At 38.5% G+C, this 21689-nt stretch overlaps 1 protein-coding gene across 8 annotated transcripts; it reads right to left on the bottom strand.

Moving 5' to 3' along the window:
• Positions 1 to 1312: 1312 nt before the first annotated feature.
• On the bottom strand, positions 1313 to 20846 carry fam168b.S (family with sequence similarity 168 member B S homeolog). Of its 8 annotated transcripts, none has more exons than XM_041564078.1 (9): positions 20701 to 20845; positions 16726 to 16798; positions 15692 to 15771; positions 14493 to 14573; positions 10423 to 10515; positions 7580 to 7722; positions 6687 to 6864; positions 6227 to 6349; positions 1313 to 4642 (listed from the first exon to the last, which is right to left on the bottom strand). In XM_041564078.1, exons 3-8 carry the CDS (start codon positions 15759 to 15761, stop codon positions 6240 to 6242), a joined length of 675 nt encoding a protein of 224 aa, XP_041420012.1. In that variant the 5' UTR covers positions 15762 to 15771; positions 16726 to 16798; positions 20701 to 20845; the 3' UTR covers positions 1313 to 4642; positions 6227 to 6239.
• Positions 20847 to 21689: the final 843 nt, after the last annotated feature.

The following is a 21689-nucleotide window of genomic DNA, read 5'->3' as shown; positions in this document are numbered from 1 at the left end:
TTTTTTTTCCCTTCGTCCCATAAAGGCATTACCAACTAACCCAGACTTGCTTTAGGAACATGTGTTGGATCTGCTCTATTTAGGGGTGCCAGGCTAATGACTTGAGACAGACTGATGTTTAAATAAGTGGCATTTATTTACAAAGGAACTAAAAGGTATAACATAAAAAGGGAACTAACGAAGATGGAGGGAGGTAGAAAGGGCTAGGGAAGGGAGTGGAAATTGACTAAGTATTTACAATGCTCTTTATACACATAAGAAAGACCATTCAAAGCATACCCTTTCCAAAAACAGCCACACCCAAAAGACAGTTCGGTAAGTATTCTTTTGGCAACCCTAGCAGTAACCCATAGCAACCAATCAGCAGGTAGCATATACTAGTCACCTGATTAAATGGAAACATCCTATTTGTTGCCATGGGTTACTGCTCCTGGGCAAACTTAGCACCTTATATTACATATGGGGGAATACATGCAAAATAGAAGATAGCTATGTTCTAACATCCCAGCTTAGCTAGTAGTCACCTAGTGATGCCCAACATATTGCCTCCTCCCCACCCAATAAAGTTGAGTTTCCCTTGTTCAAAAGTTGCTGCCCATAGACCTCCTATTGTGTTAATAACCTATATAGCCATATACAGTTATTTAAACTTAGCCACTAAGAGGCACATTTATCAAAGGTTTAATTCCAAATTCATGTGAATTATTTTTAACTCTAATAAATTTGAATATACTCGAAATTCAATTGGGGGGTTATTTAATAATAAAAAAAAATTAATATCTCAAACTCTAACAAATATTACCAACCCGAAAACTCAAATCGAATTAGACTAAACTCGAATCAAGCTTTTTTTTCTCGAAAAAAAAAAACCTTGAATGTCAGGAAGGCAAATAACATGTTAATATTGACTTGTACTGTACATGAATTTGGCAGGTTTTAGGTGGCGAATAGTCGAATGAGTTTTTAAAGGGCCAAGGTTTGATCGATCTCATAATTCGAATTAAAATTCCTTTTGAGTTTGGATTATTCACAATTCGAATTTGACATATTTGTCCGAATATGCAAATTAGGGCCAAAGAGAAATGCGCATTGTTATTTTTTTTTTTTACTTCCTTGTTTGTGTGACAAACAATGGTTCAGCCAAGCAATTGGATTGGGCCCCCCCCTTGTGATACCACAAGAGGGGGGTCTGAACCAGTGTAAAAAGCAGAGTTAAGATGAAGAATGGGAAACCTGACAATCAATGATGCTGGCAAATCTATCAGGGCTAGAAACATATTCCTCTTAGAGCATGAAAAAAAATACAAAAAAATAAGCAACACAAGTCAATCTTTATTCAAAACAGTATTAATACAGAACAATTCTTCGTTACAATAAACGTGCTTTTAAAGAATTCAGAATCTGAGCTCATCTAATCACATTATACAAAAACGTTTCCATAATTGAATTGGCTCAGAATATCTCTCTCCAACCCACGGCATTCAGAGCATCTGCCTCATGTCTATACGGTGCTTTGTTTTTTGGAAGACAACATTAACCTACATATAAAAACCGCCTTTAAAGAAAAACTTTTACATTCTACAAAAAGAAAAAAAAAATTATGTTGCAAAGCTTATAGAAATATAGTCCGATATTGATTGGCTGATCAAATATATTGGAGTGTGGTCTGCTGAGAGGGTAAAACTGAAGATCATTTCAGAAGCAGTGCAGAATTTTTACCAATTATGTTCTTGTTTTTTTTTTTGAGACAAGGCTCATTTCTACATTTTAGTTTTAGATAGTTCAATAGTTCTCCTAATCTAACCCTCCAAATTTATTTCAGTTATAGGAAAAAAAAAAAAAAAACCAGAGCTCAGCACTGCTTTGTGAAAATCAGGTAAATGGTCAGCTTTAACCCAACAGCTTTCCTACATTATAGATATTTATACCTATAATGAACTTATCCTGACCAGTAAATAAACAGGTAATAAATAATAAACATATTGGCTTATTAGCAAATCCATTTATTTCCTATGTGAGTTAAGGAAAGGAATCATTATTCCGAATGGCTGCCATGGAAATGTTGAATCTGTAGAGTAAAAAAGGAGGAGGGAAAACAGGAATGGAAGTTGGCAAACTATATTCATATTGTAAATGCTTGGGCAGATTAAAATGAGTATAGATTCACTAGACTGTCATAGAGAAAAAGAAACGTAAATGGTGTAAGTTATGATAAGGAAAATGGCATCTCTACCATGAACGGAATGTTTACAAAGTTTTAGTACATTTGGGAATCAACTCTTCTTAAAGAGAAAAACAGTTAGAGGAGCATTGCTATTTTTGCCATGGAGAGAAAGGTAAATGGTTTCCCTTTGAATGTGTGATCTGAGACAGGCATATGGCCCTTGCTATATTGCATCTACAAAAGTAAAAGGAGACCAAAATGAGCAGGCCAACTTTTTGAGCATATTTGTAACCGTTCCAACCAAATAAAAAAACAAACCAGCATCTGCAATGTGTCCTGTTTGTTACCAATCAAGCGCAGCTCACTTTATACTGAACAAGGGCAGGTTTTATAGGGATCCCAGGAGTGCAAGGCCTTTCCCTTTATTATGTAGCCAGCAGCTTCTTCTACATCCTATTTAAAGAATTCAGACAATGTGAAATGTTACTTAAAGTAAAAACCAAACCTACACCTTTCATTACTTCTTTGTGTTTTGTTAAAAGAAAACCCTCCTGTGCCAGATAAATGTTCACCCTAAATGCATATCTGCGTTTTATTTAGACAGACATTTGCTTTGTGGAAGTGCTCTTAATCATGTAAATAAGTGGAAAAGAAAAGGTGGTTGCTTTGCCCCAGGATAGTGTGATTGGTACGTTCTATGTCTTTGAAAAGCAAAATGTGAAAAGGGAATTACTAGGCAGGACTGATACAAGAATCGGTGAGTACTTCCAGTAGGAAGAAAGGGTGAGCCATGCAAACATACATGAAGATTGCAGATTCATACCCACAAAACAACATCATGGCTGCTCTAATTTACCCCATGATGACAAATGAAAAATGACAAAGTCCTCTACACACATGAATTACCAAGGTCGGATAGGTATTGAACGCAATTAATAAAGAGTGATACAGAAATTAATCTGCCTACAAAAAGCATGAACATATGTACAGACACAAGTGCATGCCTATTCATATGCCACACAATACTCTAATCGCTTTCAGGTACAGTGCCATTATTTCCAATAGGTAAGGGTTGAGTGCAATGGCAGTCAGATCATAACATAAAACTAAGAAATGTACAAAAAAAAATTAAAAATGTAGGTAAAACAGCGCATGTAAAGAGAAAAATGGTCATGTGACCTGCACTTAAACTAATACAAAAGGCAGACCATCCATCAACTGTGCAATAGCAAAAAAAAAAAAAAGGTACCTTGTTAAGAGATGCCATCGTTACATGACTAATATTCTTATAGCCACTGGCTACCTAGCAGGCCAACTGTGGGTTTAAAGGCTGTGTGTAAAATGACAAGAGATGCAAATGTCAACACATTAACATTTAGGAAATATTACTTGCTATACTTGAGTACATAACTGAACCAAAAAAAACAAAAAAATAAAAAAAAGGGTCAACTGCGCCACACCAAAACCTTGTTTAAAAAACAAAAAAATGGTTCTGTACAAATAGGAAGAAAAAAGCGCTGCATTAACAAGAAAAAGGTTGAGGTCAGTATCAGATTGACAGAAGAACATCGTTCTCTCTCCAAAATTGGTGCGACTCACAGAAACGTTTAGTGTCATCTCCCAATCCAAAAGCAAAAATCTTCTATGGAATGATAGAAGCAGGTTCGCTGGTTTATAAAATAATCCTATAAATAAATGTATTTTTTTTTTTTTACACGGACTGTAAATTGTTGCTTATATAATCCGTACAATTAATCTGGTTGATGATTGTAGTGGAGGAAAAAGTCAGAAACGGAACTGGTGACATCAACCTTTTGTCTCCAGAAATGGGGGCAACAAATTCTTGACACTATTCCTACTGTAACACAAAACCAGCAAACGAAAAAGAAAAAACGCAACATTTCCAGAGACTAAATGAATTCGTAGGTTACACTAGTTTGAGGATGGAAATCACGTTATTAAAACATGGCACCATTGAACTAGCAACAATCTCCAATGTGAGCAACACTAAAAATGAACATGCTGGAATGGTTAGTCTTACCTCTAGATCATAGGACCTTGCATGCACAATCAATGCTTATGTAGTACAAGGTCTTACTGAGCTCCTCTCAGTTCCTTTTGCATAAGATGTTTGTTTTTGCATATGTCACTGCTTTAAACCGAGCAAGCGTCATTTCTGTACTTAACATGCATTCAACTAGATATGGACTGAGACAACGTTGTACTCCCTTTTTTTAATCATAATAATTAGCTAAAAAAATTGCAAGACTGTCCACAAAACAGGATTTTCGTTTTAAGACGACCACTAGAGTTCCAAGATGTTAAGATAAGCAGTCATGGAAATCTTCAGAGATCCTGAATTAGTGTTAGGCAAAGTGTTGAGAGAATTCAGAAGGAAGAAACTTCTCACTAGAGGTTTAAAAGCATCAGCATCATCTGTTAAGCCTCAACTTGCTTGCATTTCTTCCATCTTTAAACCTGAAAAAGCAGCTACAGGTTAGATATAAAGAAAGTGAAATGCATACCCCAACATTTGCCTTCATGCTTTGTTATAAGGTTAAACTCTACTCAAAATGCATAGCAACATATACAGAAACAAGATCTAGAAGCAGACTAAGGGCACGGGTTTTGTCTGCCAAAACTCACGGGTCCCATAGCTTTCAGGGTGATTTGTGTACCACTACTGTGTATGCAATATTTAATAGACTCAAATGTTTGGTCTCAAAATCACAATACAGTTTAAATAAATAAGAGGCTGTGTATCCATGGGAGCTATCACTTCAGTTATAATTGGACAATAGTGCACATGTATACATAGCAGATAACGGATAAACTGCTTAGAATACGATGGTTCTACTTCTTAAGCTGGCCATAGACGCAAAGATCTGATCGTAAGAATCGATGATTTATGCGATTTTCAGACCGTGTGTGGAGAGTCCCGACATTTTTCGTCCGGCGGAGATCAGTCGTTTGGTCGATCGGACAGGTTAAAAGATTTCGGTCGGCTGCTGGTAATATCCCTGCGTGTATTGCCGATCGTATGATTTTCAGAGGGAGACTGTCACCAGCTTTGGTCGGACATAACTTTAGTACGATTGCTGTCAGGGGCAGAACATCGGCTCATCTGTTCTTTTATACTTTATTTGATTGGAATAGTTAGTGGCAGGTCGGGAGACGGGGCCAGCATTACTCAGTACGATAAATTGGGTCAAAGAATATTCAGTGCTCTCTACAGGACTTAAGTTCCATGTCTGTCTCTATTATAAAGTAGGACATTTGTTGCCAAGAAAATTTATTTGTAGGTTATCTCAAACACAAATTTCCCAGAAAGCCTAGGCCCTATAACACACTGCATTTCCCCACTGGCTGAAAAAAAAGCAATTGAAAAAAAACAAAAAAAACAAAGAAAAAGCTATTGGACCCATATATGTGCACTAGTGACCACTGCAGGTTTGGGTCTGCACCAAAATTCATCCTCTCGTCTCTAAGATCCCCCATCTTGGAACCAGAGGTATGGGCAGAAGTAGCATAGAGCAGAAAGATGCAGATCCTACAATGGAAACATTTTGCAGGCTAGGGTCAAGCGCGTGCAAGATTTCACCAGAAAGCACTGAAGTGCCCCTTACTGCTTTTTTACCAACATTTTTTCTTCATTGAACCACTGAAAATGCTTTATTTGCAAATGTAACTGCGACTGAAAGCATTCTCCTTCGGCACTCCTGGCTTTGACTCCTGAAACAATGTTGCCAGCCAGCTGATTAAAGCACCAAATTAAATATGAAAATCTGTACTGAATGTATATGGGAAAGTGTCTTAGAATTACATTTTCTGTCATTATGCAAAAACTGTTTGTTGGGTGGAGGACCCAAGGCAGCCACAAAGTAGACAGACTCAAGTGTCGGGAGATCTAGCTGGCCTGAACAGAAGATGTGCATCATCCATAGACCAAGCTCAGTCAAGTCACTGAAGGGCAAGCAGCAGGTTGAGATTCAGTTGTGGTGATAACAAAAGGAAAAGAATTATGAATGAGGGAAGAGATGAAATTAACAAAACATCACTTACACTGTTAGGCTTATCACCACTGTGGTGGGACATAACTATACGTTGGAGTCCCTGGAGGCCGATATGTTGGCATAGTGACTTGAGGAGCTACAGGAGTTGGATAGTGGCTGGTCAACAAAGTACCTTGCAAAGAACGAAAAACACAAACTGTTAATAACGATCATAAAGGTAATGAGTGCAACAGGTTAAGAAACTAGCAGTACCAATATTCAGTTTAAAAATCAAGCTTACAACTACATAAAATGGGATGGTGGCCATATGTAAGACTGGGCACAGATCCCTTCCATGCCATGGACACTTCCCCACAGGAGTGGAAAATGGAATATGAGAGGGGACAGAACGTAATGCCTGTAGTCTTCTGATTGCAAAGTACAGGCTGTTCTTTCAGATTTGAGGGACCATTATATGATAAACTGCTGTACACGCGTTGTATTTTTTAAAAGAAACATTAAACCTGTACCTGCTGACATTGCCATGGTTGTTCCAGCCACCATCCCCATAGCCACTCCATTGCCTCTGGGTGATTGTATTGGAGCAGGATACATTGTTGCAGGCATTCCATTGGGCTGCACAACAGTAGTGTGGTGAATTACATGAGGGGGAGCTGCATAAAAAGGCTGTGTGTAGTATGCCCCTTGCTGTAAAAAACAAAAAGGTGGGGGGGGGGAGGGACAAAGAAGCAATTTGGTCAATAATAATAACAATAATCTTAACACTTTATTGTAACATTGCAAAGCATGTGGTACTTATGTCTCCTGACACAACCCTAGCATTCCCCAAACACCTGAAAGCTGTGCTTCCTCAGAACAACTTGACTCCCAACTGTACAGGGTCAGTGTGTTCTAGATTGTGTGTTCTAGGTTGCCGTTATGGAGCTAAGAAGTTAAGGGGTGGTTGAAAATCACGATACAATAACAAATAGCTACATCTCCTATAGAAGCTGAGCTTACAATGCCAATTCATCAATTCTTGCCAACAAATTCTGTAGTGAATATTGTGAATAAATCACTTAGCTCAAGTAACTAATAGCAGCCTAGAGCATCTGCTGTGAATGAAGACTATGAGGAGCTACTGGGGCACAAATCTGCAATGCAAGTCTTGGGCTGGTAAAGAAGCATCCAGCTGTTTAGAGTGAGTTTTAAAACAAAAAAACATCAAATTCAAACGTTGATAAATAAGCCCCAGAGCATACATTTTTTAGCCTTTTTTGCATTAATAGAGCACAATTCACATATGCTTTTTTCCTGTTTATCAATATTTCAGATAATGACTACAATTATTAATATTCAGCTGTAACAGAATAAGTGTGGAGTAAAGATCATGTTGCCTGCCTTAATCTATTCACCATTTTACCTGTGCATATGGATTCTGCTGAGGATAGGCACTTCGTACTGGGTATACTGCCGTTTGGTAAGGATTTGGGGAAGAAGAATAAGGTGGTACCGTCCCGCTAGTGGGTGAACATGACACTTTGTATGGTGTACCTGGTGTGTACCCTAGAAAAGAAATTAAGCGACAGTTGTAAATAATAACAAACATAAGTGCAATGACTGGCATCTAGCATGGCAATATGATTATCTTATGTGAGCAGTGGCTTCTGTTCATCTCACTGCACAGCATAAGCACGGATTACAAATAAAGCCACTATCACGCGTGCACATACCACAATCTTATAAACAGGCTCTGCTGAAAGCTTTTGCTAGTCTGTTGTAGACTAAAAAGCATTAGTGAGTTGACATACAGCATCTGAAACTAATCTGTTGTAGACTAAAACTAATTAGTGAGTATACACCGTCTGAAACTAGTGTGTTGTAGACTAAAACTAATTAGTGAGTATACACCGTCGGAAACTAGTGTGTTGTAGACTAAAAGCAATAGTGAGTATACACCGTCTGAAACTAGTCTGTTGTAGACTAAAAAGCATTAGTGAGTAGACATACACCATCTGAGACGTGAAACAAACAGCAGGGTTGGGCAGTGGGTAACATGGCTGCCTTACAGTGCATTGAATTCCAGCCAGGCCACTATCTGCTAGACGTTTATATGTTCTCCCTATGTCGGTGTTGGTTTCTCCCCCACTAGAAAAACATACAGAAAGGCTCCTGATAAAATTGCCCAAAGTGCGTGTGACAGGTAAGCTCATGAACCTGATGTGAATAATGTATAATCCATATAAAGTCCCCACTATAAACCCTTTCATTCAGATGGCCATTCCTTTTAAATAATAAAAAGCTATTGCTGTAGTTTGGGGCTTTCTGGATAATAGGGATGGGAACTGCCAAAGAGCAAAAACAATGGTCTATCCTCCTTGTCTCAATCAAGACAGGTTATGTGGTACATCGCAACGGAATCAAAGTTTCACGAAAACCTTTTTTTGGGCAACCCTAATCTTTCTATAATTGTATGTTGTTGGCCACACATCTCCAGAGCCTGCACAACCACAATAATGGATTAGTACAGGTACGGAGTTGATTTTATAGAAACCAGTTATCCAGAAAGCTCTAAATTCTGGAAAGGCCGTCTCCCATAGACTCCATTTTATCCAAATTTGTAAAAATCATTTCCTTTTCTGCTGCGTCTACTGCAGTGATGGATAGATTGCAGAAAACGCTTATTTTACAGATGTTTCATCACTGCTGCACTTCATGGAGGGGTGAAATATGTTGATATTTTATATAGACATTAAAACGTATAAAGGTAGATTTATATTCGTACTAAGGAACTGGGTAAAAAAATGTACTTTCTGAAGTAAATTTTTTTCTTTGCTCCCATTTTTCTGATTTATTGTTCATCAAAGTAAAAAGTGGACAAGCTTTCGTTTTTTGGGTGGATAGTTCACCTTTTAGCATGACATAGAGAGTTCTATTCCAATACATTTTGCATTTGGCTTTCATGATTGGTGGCTTTTCAGTTAATTAGCTTTTTATTCAGCAGCTCTACAGTTAGTAATTTCAACAATCTGGTTGCTAGGGTCCAAGCTACCCTAGCAACCATGCTGTGATTTAAAGAATGGAACACTGGAATATAAATAGGAGAGGACCTGAAAAGAAAGATGAGTAATAATAAAAAAAAAAAAAAAAAATAGCAACAATAAATTTGTAGCCTTTTTTAGATGGGGTCAGAGACCTCCCCATTTTAAAAGCTGGAAAGAGTAAGAGGAAGGAGACCAATAATTAAAAAACTATTAAAAAAGACCTTTTGATACGTTACTTAGAATTAGCCATTCTATAATATACTAAATATTAATGTAAAGGTGAAGCAACCGTTTAAGTGTCTGCAAAAATGGGAGTGCAGATAGCTTTCTATTACATTCAGCTGGAATTAGAGTATATAATAAGAACATTGAACACAAACAATCTCTATACATGTAGAAACATACAAGGGACTTGTGCAGGTGTTAAATATACACAAACTGATGGTTTATTTCTATTTCTCCAAACCAATTGCTGTACAACATTGTAAAGTTTTAACTGAATGTATATGGGACTACATGTAAGGAATCGAATATATAAAACAGAAATGTATGGGATGGGATCAGATAACCAGAAACCCATCATCATAAATTTTTTTAAATGATATCCTTTTTCTCTAATAATAATAATAATAATAATAATAATAATAATAATAATAATAATAATAATAATAATAATAATAAAACAGTAGCTTGTACTTGATCTAAACAAAGTTATAATTAATCCCTATTGGAAGCAAAACCAGCCTATTGGGTTTATTTAATGTTTACATGATTTTCTATTAGACTTCAGGTAAGGATCCAAATTACAGAGAGATCGATTATCAGGAAAGCCCCAGGTCCCGAGCATTCTGGGTAACAGGTCCTATACCTGTACCATGCTTTGCCTACGCATATTCAAACCACCAATAGGCTTGCTATGGATTTAGGGAAGATCTAGTACAAAGGCCTATCATAATACAGAGGAAAAAGCAAATTGGTACAATAATGAATAAATTCTGTTCACTATGGGAAAAAGGCACTGCCAAATTCTGGATTCTTTCGGCTTAAAACTTTGTGAATAATCAATTCTGTACCAATAAAGTGCATGGGTTTTCGCAATAGATACACAAATAACTGTACTCAGGTACATATTTTGCTTTTTTTTAAAAAAAATTTTATTGCATATAAAATGAAGTAAGCGAAAGCCACTAAATAGAAAGCAAAAACAAAGCAAAACAAGTACCTGAAGGAATTGCACCGTTTCTCGCAACAGAGAACGCGTGCCCGAACATGAACATTTGCACACCTGAAGACACATGTGCCGGATGTTCTAGCTCTGAAAACAAAAGTTGAATTTTAGTGCATGCATATACATGGAGTATCATTATTTTCCTAAGAAGCTGAAATTGTGTAGGGTGTAAAGGTCCACTGGTGCTTGATCTAGGTCTAGATTTCACTTGGTATTTGTCTAGTGGAAATCTGAAGGGGTTTGTATATGTATTTACCCTTGTTTTCTGCTCGGCTTCTACAAATGTGTCTCTGCTTGCAGTTTAACGGACAAGTGAAACTCACTGGGTGCTGCCAATGTATTAGGAACCCTCCCGATGAATACAACTGCTTAAGTCTTTACCCTCTTCTGTAAAGGGCAACTCACAGGCCAGGGTTTTCCATCAAAAACTGGCACTACCCAGTAGATTTTAATTTTCATGTCCTTTTATCCCTGCATCCCAAAGACTGGCCAATAACAGATTTGCTTATAAATTATCCCAGGCCTGCCAATGAGTCAAAACTTATTTGCCAGAAAAGTATTTTCCAGCTGAACAGTGAAGTAAAATGAAAAACTCCAGATCATGGGCAACCCTCTGGGGAAGGAGAAGAAATTACAAAGTAGTTATGTAGAAAAAGTATTGAGATATCCAAAATTCAAACTACCAAAACTTGGTGCACTCAAGGCAATAGCCATATCATTCATAAGTTAAAGAATGGGCCTCTTTTCACCATTAAGTATTTTTTTCATAGATTGTACAGCAAGAAATCTGCAAAATAAATGTTATGGTTCAGTGGACCTACATAGGGAAACATTCACCTTTAAATTATTATGACCTAGATGGACCTATTCCAAAAGGGGCAATATCATAAAAAAACCAAGTATTTAGCATTGTATTAAAGGCACGTTAATTTATAGGGTTGTATAGTTTACTTTTTTGTGCTTCTTATTTGCAAATTTCCCTCTATACATTAGTAGCACCAACCAGCCATTCAACTGGTCATGATTTATGACCCCCAAGCTGCAGAACACAAAATTAAAAAAAAATCAATGTCTTGTTATAACATCATCTACATCAGTGTGCTCAAGTCTTTACACATGCTTCTCACACTGTGCATTGAAAGGTCTTCAAATGGTGATGTCAAACATAAAAAATGTTTTGAATAGAGGCAGAGCATCAGAAAAATCCCTTGGAGGGGCACATCTGACAAAAACCTTTCCCTTGGACATCCCTGGCCTATATAAACAGGTAATTAAGGTGGCAAACAGCTTTAAAGAGAATTCTTTAGGTTTATGTGAAAGGTGCAAAAACACCATCTAAGCTGCCAAAAATATATATATATTTTTTTATACAGACAATTAAATTTCCTCATATTGAGAAGAACCTGGATAGCCTGCCTCTGACCTACAGGGACTGTTTCTCTACCCCCATCCTCCTTTAGCTAGATAGTCAGCCTTGTTTCACTGTGAAGTGATGGAGTGGAAAAGTGAATAGCTTATATCATGTGGAAATTGTGTCAGCACATTTTATTGGCCCATGTAAATTCTGATACTAATTGCACTGGTTTCTGTGCTGCCATGTGGTAATTATCTGTATTAATTTCTAATCAGCCTTATATTGTGACATTTCTATTCTATATGTACTGTATATTGTGAGTGGGTCCCTAAGCTCAGTAAGTGACAGCAGCACAGAGCATGTGCAGTGAATCAGCAGAAAAGAAAATGGGGAGCTACTGGGGCATTTTTGGAGACATAGATCTTTACTGCTAAAGGGTTGTGGTTTGGCTGGTACAGAGGCCCAAAACATAATTTGTAGCCTACTTCTTTAGTTAAAGGGGACCTGTCACCCAGACACAAAAATCTGTATAATAAAAGTGCTTTTCAATTTAGACATGAAATCCAATTTCTATTTTTTATTAAAGTATTCATAGCTGTTGTAAGCTCATTTAAAAATCTCAGCTGTCAATCAAATATTGTCTGCCCCTCCTCTATACCTAGGCATAGAGGCGGGGCAGACAATTGCTTTCACTTTCCATTCAGCACTTCCTAGATGTCACTGCTCTCCCCATTTTCTCCCACTCTCTTCACCGATTAATTGTGTAGCCAGGGCATGGGGATGGACATCAGGTCCCCCATTCTGCTGCACAAACAAGACTCTGAGGGGCAAATTCACTAAGATTCGCAGTTGCGCCAGCGGCCGCTTCGCCAGCGCTACACAAATTCAATAAAATCCGAAGTTGCGCTCAGGGGAAACGAAAGATTGCGAAGTTGCACTAGCGTTAATACGCCAGGCAAAGCGAAGTTACGCTAAAGATGCTTAATTTGAATACGGCGCCAAATTCAATTTACAATTGAAGTATACGTAGCAGCACTACAAATGCCTGGGAAACCTTCAAAACATCAAATAAAAATTTTATTTTGCCCTACACATGTGCCCACTGTATAGTTAAGGTGACATGAGTTAGTAAATGTAGGGGGGAAGGAGGGTAGCCCAAAAAAAAAAAAAAAGGTCGATCTTTTTCAGCCTTTCACCCATAAAAAAAAAAAAAAAAAGCCAGCTTTTTTGGGACTTTGAAAAAATTTCAACTTTTTTTGAAGCAATCCCTATCTACTATTGCACTTCGACTGGTCTGAGGTGGGGAAGGAAGTCTAGCGTAAGGGCTAGTCCACACGAGGAGATTCAGGGAGATTTTGTCGCCTGGCAACTAATCGCCTCGTCTTTTGAGCAACTATCTCCCTGAACTGCCTCAGCGTTTTCCACCATAGGCTACAATGCAAAGTCGCCTGCGCTGCGATGCATTTTCAATAGTTGCCCAAAGTTGCCTCAGCAATTTCAGGCAACTATTGAAAACGCATCGCCGTGTGTGCATTAGCACAGGCGACTTTTCATTGTAGCCTATGGGGAAAAACGCTGAGGCAGTTCAGGGAGATAGTCAAAAGACGAGGCGATTAGTAGCCAGGCGACAAAATCTCCCCGAATCTTCTCGAGTGGCCTTACCCTAAAAGGTAGCGTTCAGAAAAATGCGCGCGTCAGTGAATATTCGTAGTTACGTCCATTGCGCAAAATCGACAGGCGCAAGGGTGCGAAGTAACACTAGCGAATTTACGCCAGTGTCCGTTAGTGAATCGGCGAATTAACGAAAATGCACTACGCTAGCGAATTAACACTAGCGTTAGGCGCTTCGTCCTTTAGTAAATTTGCCCCTGAGAGTCATGTGACAACTAGTTAAACAAAAAGGCTTTGCCTAACATATATTCTAATGTATATGTATATTCGTTTAACAATCATTCTACAAAATTCATATATGGACATCTTAGAGAGGCTTCATTAATGCATGGATATTTAATCTGTGCTTTTCAAGCTTAGGTGTCCATTATCTTTCCCTGGATCGAGTTATTTCATATCTCATGACTAATTACATACATTGATGGCTAAAACTGAACCAACCAATTTTGTTCAGAAATCTAAAGCAAGGAAGCTCTACCCATCACTTTTTAGGTCGCTGCGTTCACCACTGTAGCAATGGGTGACATTGGCAGCCATACATTCTGTTCAGACACACTTGCAGAATTTCAATTGGTTCTCGAATTGTTTGCCCAAGCACAGTGAGCAACTTTTCCCACAGTAAGTCCTGCCTAAAACCACTTTAATTAAAGGTACATGCATCAAAACACACTGCTCGCACTTCGGTATACTTGCACTAGGAGCTGCTCAGTCTTTCCTGCCTCCTGTTCCAAATTGGGCACCAATGTACTTATGCACGGGAACCATGGAGCTCCCTTACCACCACCTCCTGACCAGCAATAAGTTCCAGGGTTCCCTCAAGCCCTGTGCACATTTGTGGATAAATAATTTGTTGCAGATGTGACTCCGACAAACACCAGAAACATACTTCAAAAATATTTTGGCAGATTGGACATAGTTGCACTTTGCTCACTGAGACTAGGAAAATGCATGAGACCCCCACTTTTTTTTTTAATTTTTTTTTACTGTTGTACAATCACATTATGTCAAAAAGCTAAAAAATCCTTGAAAATCATCTTACCTTGTTGGAAAGCAGGATTTGGTCCAGCATACATGTTAGGAGAATATGCAGGAGCAGCTGCAGCATAGCCCATTGGGAAGCCTGCTTTAATAAAAATTGAAATCATGATTATCAAAAAAGTGAGTCCTGGAATATGGTTTGGAGGTAAATAGTGTCTGCAATATTAAAATGCACGACTTCCGAAGAGAAGCCCTCCAAAGAATAGCTAGCTAGCTGAGCACAAAGGTACAAAGCTCGAATTTGTGGGGCTTCTCTGGGATATAAAACATAGGGCAGAAACATACAAATACAATTACAAAAAAAGAAATCACATTGGCATTGATTGGTAGTATAAATAAGCAGGTAGCAAATACTGTATGCAACTTATATAATAAAGGTATTAAATGGATAATCTGGGATAAAGTAGGTGCAATAGAAGATGGAAATAAATTAGTTACTTGCAACTAGGTTTTTAGACAAAAAAAGTGTCACAGGGCCGTCAAAATCAAATATAATGCCACAGTTCAGTGTGATGTACATTTATTGATTTATTTTTAAGTCACTACAGCCTTAAAGGGATACTGTCACAGAAAAACATGTTTTTTCAAAATGCATTAGTTAATAGTGCTACTCCTGCAAACTTCTGCACTGGAATCCAATTCTCAAAAGAACAAACAGATTTTTCTATATTGAATTTTAAAATCTGACATGGGGCTAGACATATTGTCAGTTTCACAGCTGCCCCCAGTCATGTGACTTGTGCCTGCACTTTAAGATGGACCTACTTTCTGGCAGGCTGTTATTTCTCCTACTTAATGTAACTGAATCAGTCTCAGTGGGACTTGGCTTTTACTATTGAGTGTTGTTCTTATATCTACCAGGTAGATGTTATCTTGTGGTAGCGAGCTGCTATCTGGTTGCCTTCCCATTGTTCTTTTGTTAGGCTGCTGGGGGGGGGGGGGTGATATCACTCCAACTTGCAGTACAGCAGTAAAGAGTGACTGAAGTTTATCAGAGCACAAGTCACATGACTGGGGCAGCTGGGAAACTGAAAATGTCTAGCCCCATGTCAGAATCAAAATTAAATATAAAAAAATCTGTTTGCTCTTTTGAAAAATGGATTTCAGTGCAGCACTTTTTGAAAAAATCCCTTTAAAGTCTTAACTGTATTTTACTATAAAACTGCTATTAGAAGTTAAATAGAGCAACTGTATACTTACCAGGATAACCAATCCCTTTGGCATTAGCATATGGAACCCCAGAAGAACCAGGGCTGTAAACAGGATTCATGATTTCAAAACTAAAAATAAAAGGAAAGGAAAGACAGCACACTTAACAGATCCACAAGGAACAGGTTTTTATTTCAGTTCATATTAGGATAGGGAAAGCTTTATAAAATACACCCTCTTGCCAGAATATACCTATCAAAATAAAATTACAAAGATAAAAACCAAAAAAATATATTAACAGTGATAATAAGAAAAAAAAACAAATGCAGGATTTTGCTAATTTATGGCCTTTAGTATCTCGATGACAGGCACTGTATTTATATATTTTTTAAGCATAAGAACAACCTTTTTTATGTTGTAATAAACAGCCATACATATAAATAGTTTAGTGGTCGTGTTTTATGGTCAGTATAACATGCATTTAAGCTGAGTAAAGGCCAAAAAATAAAGGCTTTTATTTATATATAATATACTGTTACCAAGCACTGGTGAAATATATGTTTGCTTCAGTAGCTCTTTTATTTGTTAAATAAGGTACCAACTATCTACAGACCTATAGAATAAATTTTCGTGATATTAAAAAAATATTCTATTTGCAAATGCAGAGTAGACCGATATAACATTTAGGAGGGTGTTTCTCCTATGTGTGTGCTCTGAAAAGTACAGGATCAGCTTGTACAGAACGAAGCAGAACCAGCCTATTGGGTTTATTTAATGTTAACTTGATTTTCTAGTAGACTTATGGTATAAAGATTATGGAAATAACCATTATCCGGAAAGCCCTAGGTCCCGAGCATTCTGATAACAGGTCCCATACCTGTGCTGCCTAATACAATAAATCTTTACTTCATAGTTAGATTTAGGTTTTCTTTTTGGTGCCCCCAGGTCATTGTACAGCTTCTGAGCTGTACTAAGCACACTCCCATCTTCTACATATGAGATACTAAAAGCAGGCAAGGAAGGTACCTTGTTGGGAGTTTGTCCCACAACCAACAGTTTTTGCTTACGAATATGGGAAACCCCACCTCACTTACGTGTCGTACACGTGGGGTGTCAACCTCAGTTTTCTGTGGTACGGATTACTGGAGTTCTATCAATCTGGGAAAGGAAAAACATTTTCTTTGTCACTTTTTAGTTATAACATTATACCTTTTAGCAAGGAAATAGAATTAGGATCCTGTAGGCACCATTCTGTAAAAAATGCAACAAACACTCAGGAAAATGCACTCTCAACCATATGGCATATTAATAAATCACACTAACTTATCCTAGGATTTGATCAAACTGGAAAAAAACAAGTAACCTCCATGGTTACTCATTTGATGTGGCCGAAATTCCGTACCAGTGGGCAGTACATAAAGTATAAAGTATGGGAAGATTAAATACAGATAATACAGATAATGTATTTGTAACCATCCAAATTAGAGAAGATAAAGCAGGCTCCTTAGCAAAGACCCTACTTTGTAAATTTGTAAATTACTTTACAGTATGAAATGAGTTTACAAACTAAAAATATCTCTGGCACAGATGATGGCGTTTGCGGTTGGTGGGGTGGCAGGTTATATAGTAGCATACACTACTAGCAACATTAACAAAGGTTTAAAGGGATCCTGTCATCGGAAAACATGTTTTTTTCAAAACGCATCCGTTAAAGGAGAAGGAAAGGTTAAAACTAAGTAAGCCTTATCAGAAAGGTCCATCTAAATATACCAGTAAACCCCCAAAGTAGTGCTGCTCTGAGTCCCCTGTCAAAAGAAACACTGCATTTCTTTCCTTCTATTGTGTACACATGGGCTTCTGTATCAGACTTCCTGCCTTCAGCTTAAACCTCATTGCCCTGGGCAAGAGCATGCTCAGTTTGCTCCTCTTCCCCCCCCCCCCTTCTCTACTGTAATCTGAGCCCAGAGCAGGGAGAGACTCAGGCAGGAAGTGATGTCACACCATGTTAATACTGCAGCTCCTATCCTAAACAAACAGAGAGTTTCTAGAGCTTTTTACTCAGGTATGGTAAAACATTCTACAGAATAAATATAGCATTCTAGATTGCACTATTGCAGCTAATCTATTGGCAATAAAATGCATCCGTAGCTTTCCTTCTCCTTTAATAGTGCTACTCAAGCAGAATTCTGCACTGAAATCCATTTCTCAAAAGAGCAAACAGATTTTTTTATATTCAATTTTGAAATCTGACATGGGGCTAGACATTTTGGCAATTTCCCAGCTCCCCCTGGTCATGTTTTTGGTCAAATTTTGAATTTTTTTTTTCCCATGACAGTATCCCTTTAAGAACCCTGTATTTTTAGGTTAATTGTCGGGCAATTCAACTTATTTTCCCATGCAGGTCAGTTGTGTGACTACACCATGATTGGGAGTCAGGTTTATGATGTCATACACAGATGTCTATATAGGCTGGGTGCCGTATAAGTCATCTGCAATGCCTCATCCAACCCATGGCCTCCAGCAACACTTGATTGCCTCTACTGAATTGCTCTTATTTTTTTTATGTCTCGTGCATGCTGCATATTGCAACAAAATAGAATGAAGCTTTATAAGATGTAAAGTATTAGAGAACTTCCCTCATGCAGTACTTTACACAAAATAACCCACCATATAAAAAATACTTGGCTGCAGCCCAAGGGCCTTTTCAAAGGCCATGATAACGTTCGATATGGTGTATTGACATACACAGCTGCTATTTTGTAAAGCACAAATCCATCTCTCCATGTTGATTACTGAGCACCAATCCATTACTCATGCTACTGCCACTTCACCATTAAACAGTTGTGTTTCTAGTTTGTCTCTAAATGTCCATAATGCAACATAGGCTATAATGCCCCGGGAGCTCAATGAAGCACTACTCCAGCCATCACTGGCATGTGCAGACAGAAAGACTAGTCCATTTTGGAGTCAGGCGGATTTTTTCCCCTCTGACACAAATAGGAGAGGTTTCAAACTGGGTTTTTTTTTTCCTTCCTTTGGATCAACTAGCAGTTAGGCAGGTTAGAATAGAGTTAAAAGGTTAAACTTGATGGACTTGTGTCTGTTTTGACCATAACTTACTTTTGTTACTTACTATGTTATGTTACTACAAGAGGCAGGATACACTTTGGGGTTAAAGGGGTGGTTCACCTTTAAGTAAACTTTAAGTATGTTAATAGAATGGCCAGTTCTAAGCAAATTCTCCATTGGTCTTCATTATTTATAGTTTTAAATTATTTGCCTTCTTCTGACTCTTTCCAGCTTTCTAATGGGGGTTCTTTGGTCCCATCTAAAAAACAAATGCTTTCTAAGACTACAGATTGTATTGTTGTTAGTTTTTATTACTCAGTGATTCTATTCAGTCCCTTTCCTATTCAAATCAGTGCATGGTTGCTAGGGTAATTTGGACCCTAGCTCCCGGATTGCTGAAACTGCAAGCTGGAGAGTTGAGGAATAAAAAGCTAAATAACTCAAAAAACACAAATTATAAAAATATAATAAATTACAATTTGTATCAGAATATCACTCTACATCAGTGATCCCCAACCAGTAGCTCGTGAGCAACATGTTTCTCTCCAACCCCTTGATTGTTGCTCCCAGTGGCCTCAAAACAGATGCTTATTTTTGAATTCCTGGCTTGGAGGCAAGTTTTGGTTGTATAAAACCCAGGTGCACTGCCAAACAGAGCCTCAATGTAGGTTGACAATCCACATAGGGGCTACCAAATGGCCAATTACAGCCCTTATTTGGCACCCCAAGAACATTTTTCATGCTAGTGTTGCTGCACAACTCCTTTTACTTCTGAATGTTGCTCATGTGCTCATGATTGGGGATCCCTGGTCTACACGGGTTGAAAAGTTTGGGGATCCCTGGTCTACACGGGTTGAAAAGTTTGGGGGATCCCTGGTCTACACGGGTCGAAAAGTTGGGGATCCGTGGTCTACACGGGTTCAAAAGGTTGGGGATCCCTGCTCTACACGGGTTCAAAAGGTTGGGGATCCCTGGTCTACACGGGTTGAAAAGTTTGGGGGATCCCTGGTCTACACGGGTCGAAAAGTTGGGGATCCGTGGTCTACACGGGTTCAAAAGGTTGGGGATCCCTGGTCTACACGGGTTCAAAAGGTTGGGGATCCCTGGTCTACACGGGTTCAAAAGGTTGGGGATCCCTGGTCTACACGGGTTCAAAAGGTTGGGGATCCCTGGTCTACACGGGTTCAAAAGGTTGGGGATCCCTGGTCTACACGGGTTCAAAAGGTTGGGGATCCCTGGTCTACACGGGTTCAAAAGGTTGGGGATCCCTGCTCTACACGGGTTCAAAAGGTTGGGGATACCTGCTCTACACGGGTTCAAAAGGTTGGGGATCCCTGCTCTACACGGGTTCAAAAGGTTGGGGATCCCTGCTCTACGACATACTAAAATTCAACAACCCCTTTAATGTAATCAATAAACATATTCCCTGCTGATACGGGCTAGTCTAGGGGTGATAATTGTGATAGAGAAATATAATGGCAATTATTATTAAAGTTCACATTAATAGTCATATAAATAGCTTCTATATAGTATTAACAATAAATGCCTTCAAGGTACACTACACTATTAACGTTAAAGGGGATGTAACCCCAAACATTTCCATTTTGCCTTAAAATGTTAATTTGCAGCAAGTTTCCTTTATACATTTATATACAGAGGTATGTGCAAACTGATACACAAGGCCTCTCCTTCCCTGGGCTGTTGTCCTGCTGCTTGTGACGTGGGAAACAATGTAAGAGAAAGCAGAGGCAGGTCAGAGCCGTGTAGAGAGACATGTATCACGACATTGCTGGAATGAGAGGATTGAGTGGGAAAAGAGCGCCATTGTTAACAGAGGCGGCAGCATCAGGCCAGAAAAGAACATTGAATGTACATTTAGAAATAACTTTGCGGCCACTGAGCATGTGCAATCAATGTAAATACAGATACAAAACATGGTGCCCCATCAGATCACATTCCACCTCGAAAAGGGACACACGCATTATACCTACCGCTCAACACTCCCTGTGAAACCGGAACAGCCTTTACTTAACACAACCCGCAGTCCCGGATCGCTGCTTAAAAGCCTTGTAGCGTCGTTACCGTCTAGTTCCTAGACCTGCTAATTCATACGTCACAAATCTCATCTCGCGGGGCTCTGACGTCACGCTGTATTTATATAAGAGCGGCGGCTTTGGGGTCGTGTCGTGTCGACTTGGTACTAAGAAAGTCGGTGTCACGCTGGGATAAGCGTCTAGAACGCGCGGTACTTTGTGCGGGAGTCTGTTGGAGGAAGCTTCTGCCGTGTTTTTATTGTTGTCAGTGCTATCAGCAAAGGGAAAGAACATACTATTACTTGCTGGTTACCAGAACTACCTACCGGGCCAGGGCTCTTTAGTTTTTAGGTTGTTTTTTTTTTCTCTGTTACAAAACTGTACTGTGTACAGCTACAAACAAGGGGCAGTTTTTTTTCTTTTTTTTTTTTTACAGTTTAGGGACAAAAAAAGAACTAGTTCAGGAGAATACAATGCCTTAAATTGACAAGAATTTAGGGACAAAAAAAGAACTAGTTCAGTATAATACAATGCCTGAAATTGACAAGAATTTAGGGACAAAAAAAGAACTAGTTCAGTATAATACAATGCCTGAAATTGACAAGAATTTAGGGACAAAAAAAGAACTAGTTCAGTATAATACAATGCCTGAAATTGACAAGAATTTAGGGACAATAAAAGAACTAGTTCAGGAGAATACAATGCCTGAAATTGACAAGAATTTAGGGACAATAAAAGAAGTAGTTCAGGAGAATACAATGCCTGAAATTGACAAGAATTTAGGGACAGAAAAATAACTAGTTCAGGAGAATACAATGCCTGAAATTGACAAGAATTTAGGGACAATAAAAGAACTAGTTCAGGAGAATACAATGCCTGAAATTGACAAGAATTTAGGGACAAAAAAAGAACTAGTTCAGGAGAATACAATGCCTGAAATTGACAAG

The sequence above is a fragment of the Xenopus laevis genome, chromosome 5S (assembly GCF_017654675.1).
Source record: "Xenopus laevis strain J_2021 chromosome 5S, Xenopus_laevis_v10.1, whole genome shotgun sequence".
Lineage (NCBI taxonomy): Eukaryota > Metazoa > Chordata > Amphibia > Anura > Pipidae > Xenopus > Xenopus laevis.
The sequence above is the reverse complement of the archived record's forward strand: the minus strand, read 5'-3'. Positions and strand labels throughout refer to the sequence as shown.

What these genes read in the sequence shown, in the direction of transcription:
- fam168b.S (XM_018264629.2), bottom strand. Translation starts at nt 15,761, where the DNA reads ATGAATCCTGTTTACAGCCCTGGTTCTTCTGGGGTTCCATATGCTAAT. An exon ending in AAACGGTGCAATTCCTTCAG is followed by an intron (nt 7,723 to 10,422) that starts GTACTTGTTTTG and finishes TTTCTTTTCTAG; the next exon opens with GGTACACACCAGGTACACCA. An exon ending in AGCAGAATCCATATGCACAG is followed by an intron (nt 6,865 to 7,579) that starts GTAAAATGGTGA and finishes TGTTTTTTACAG; the next exon opens with CAAGGGGCATACTACACACA.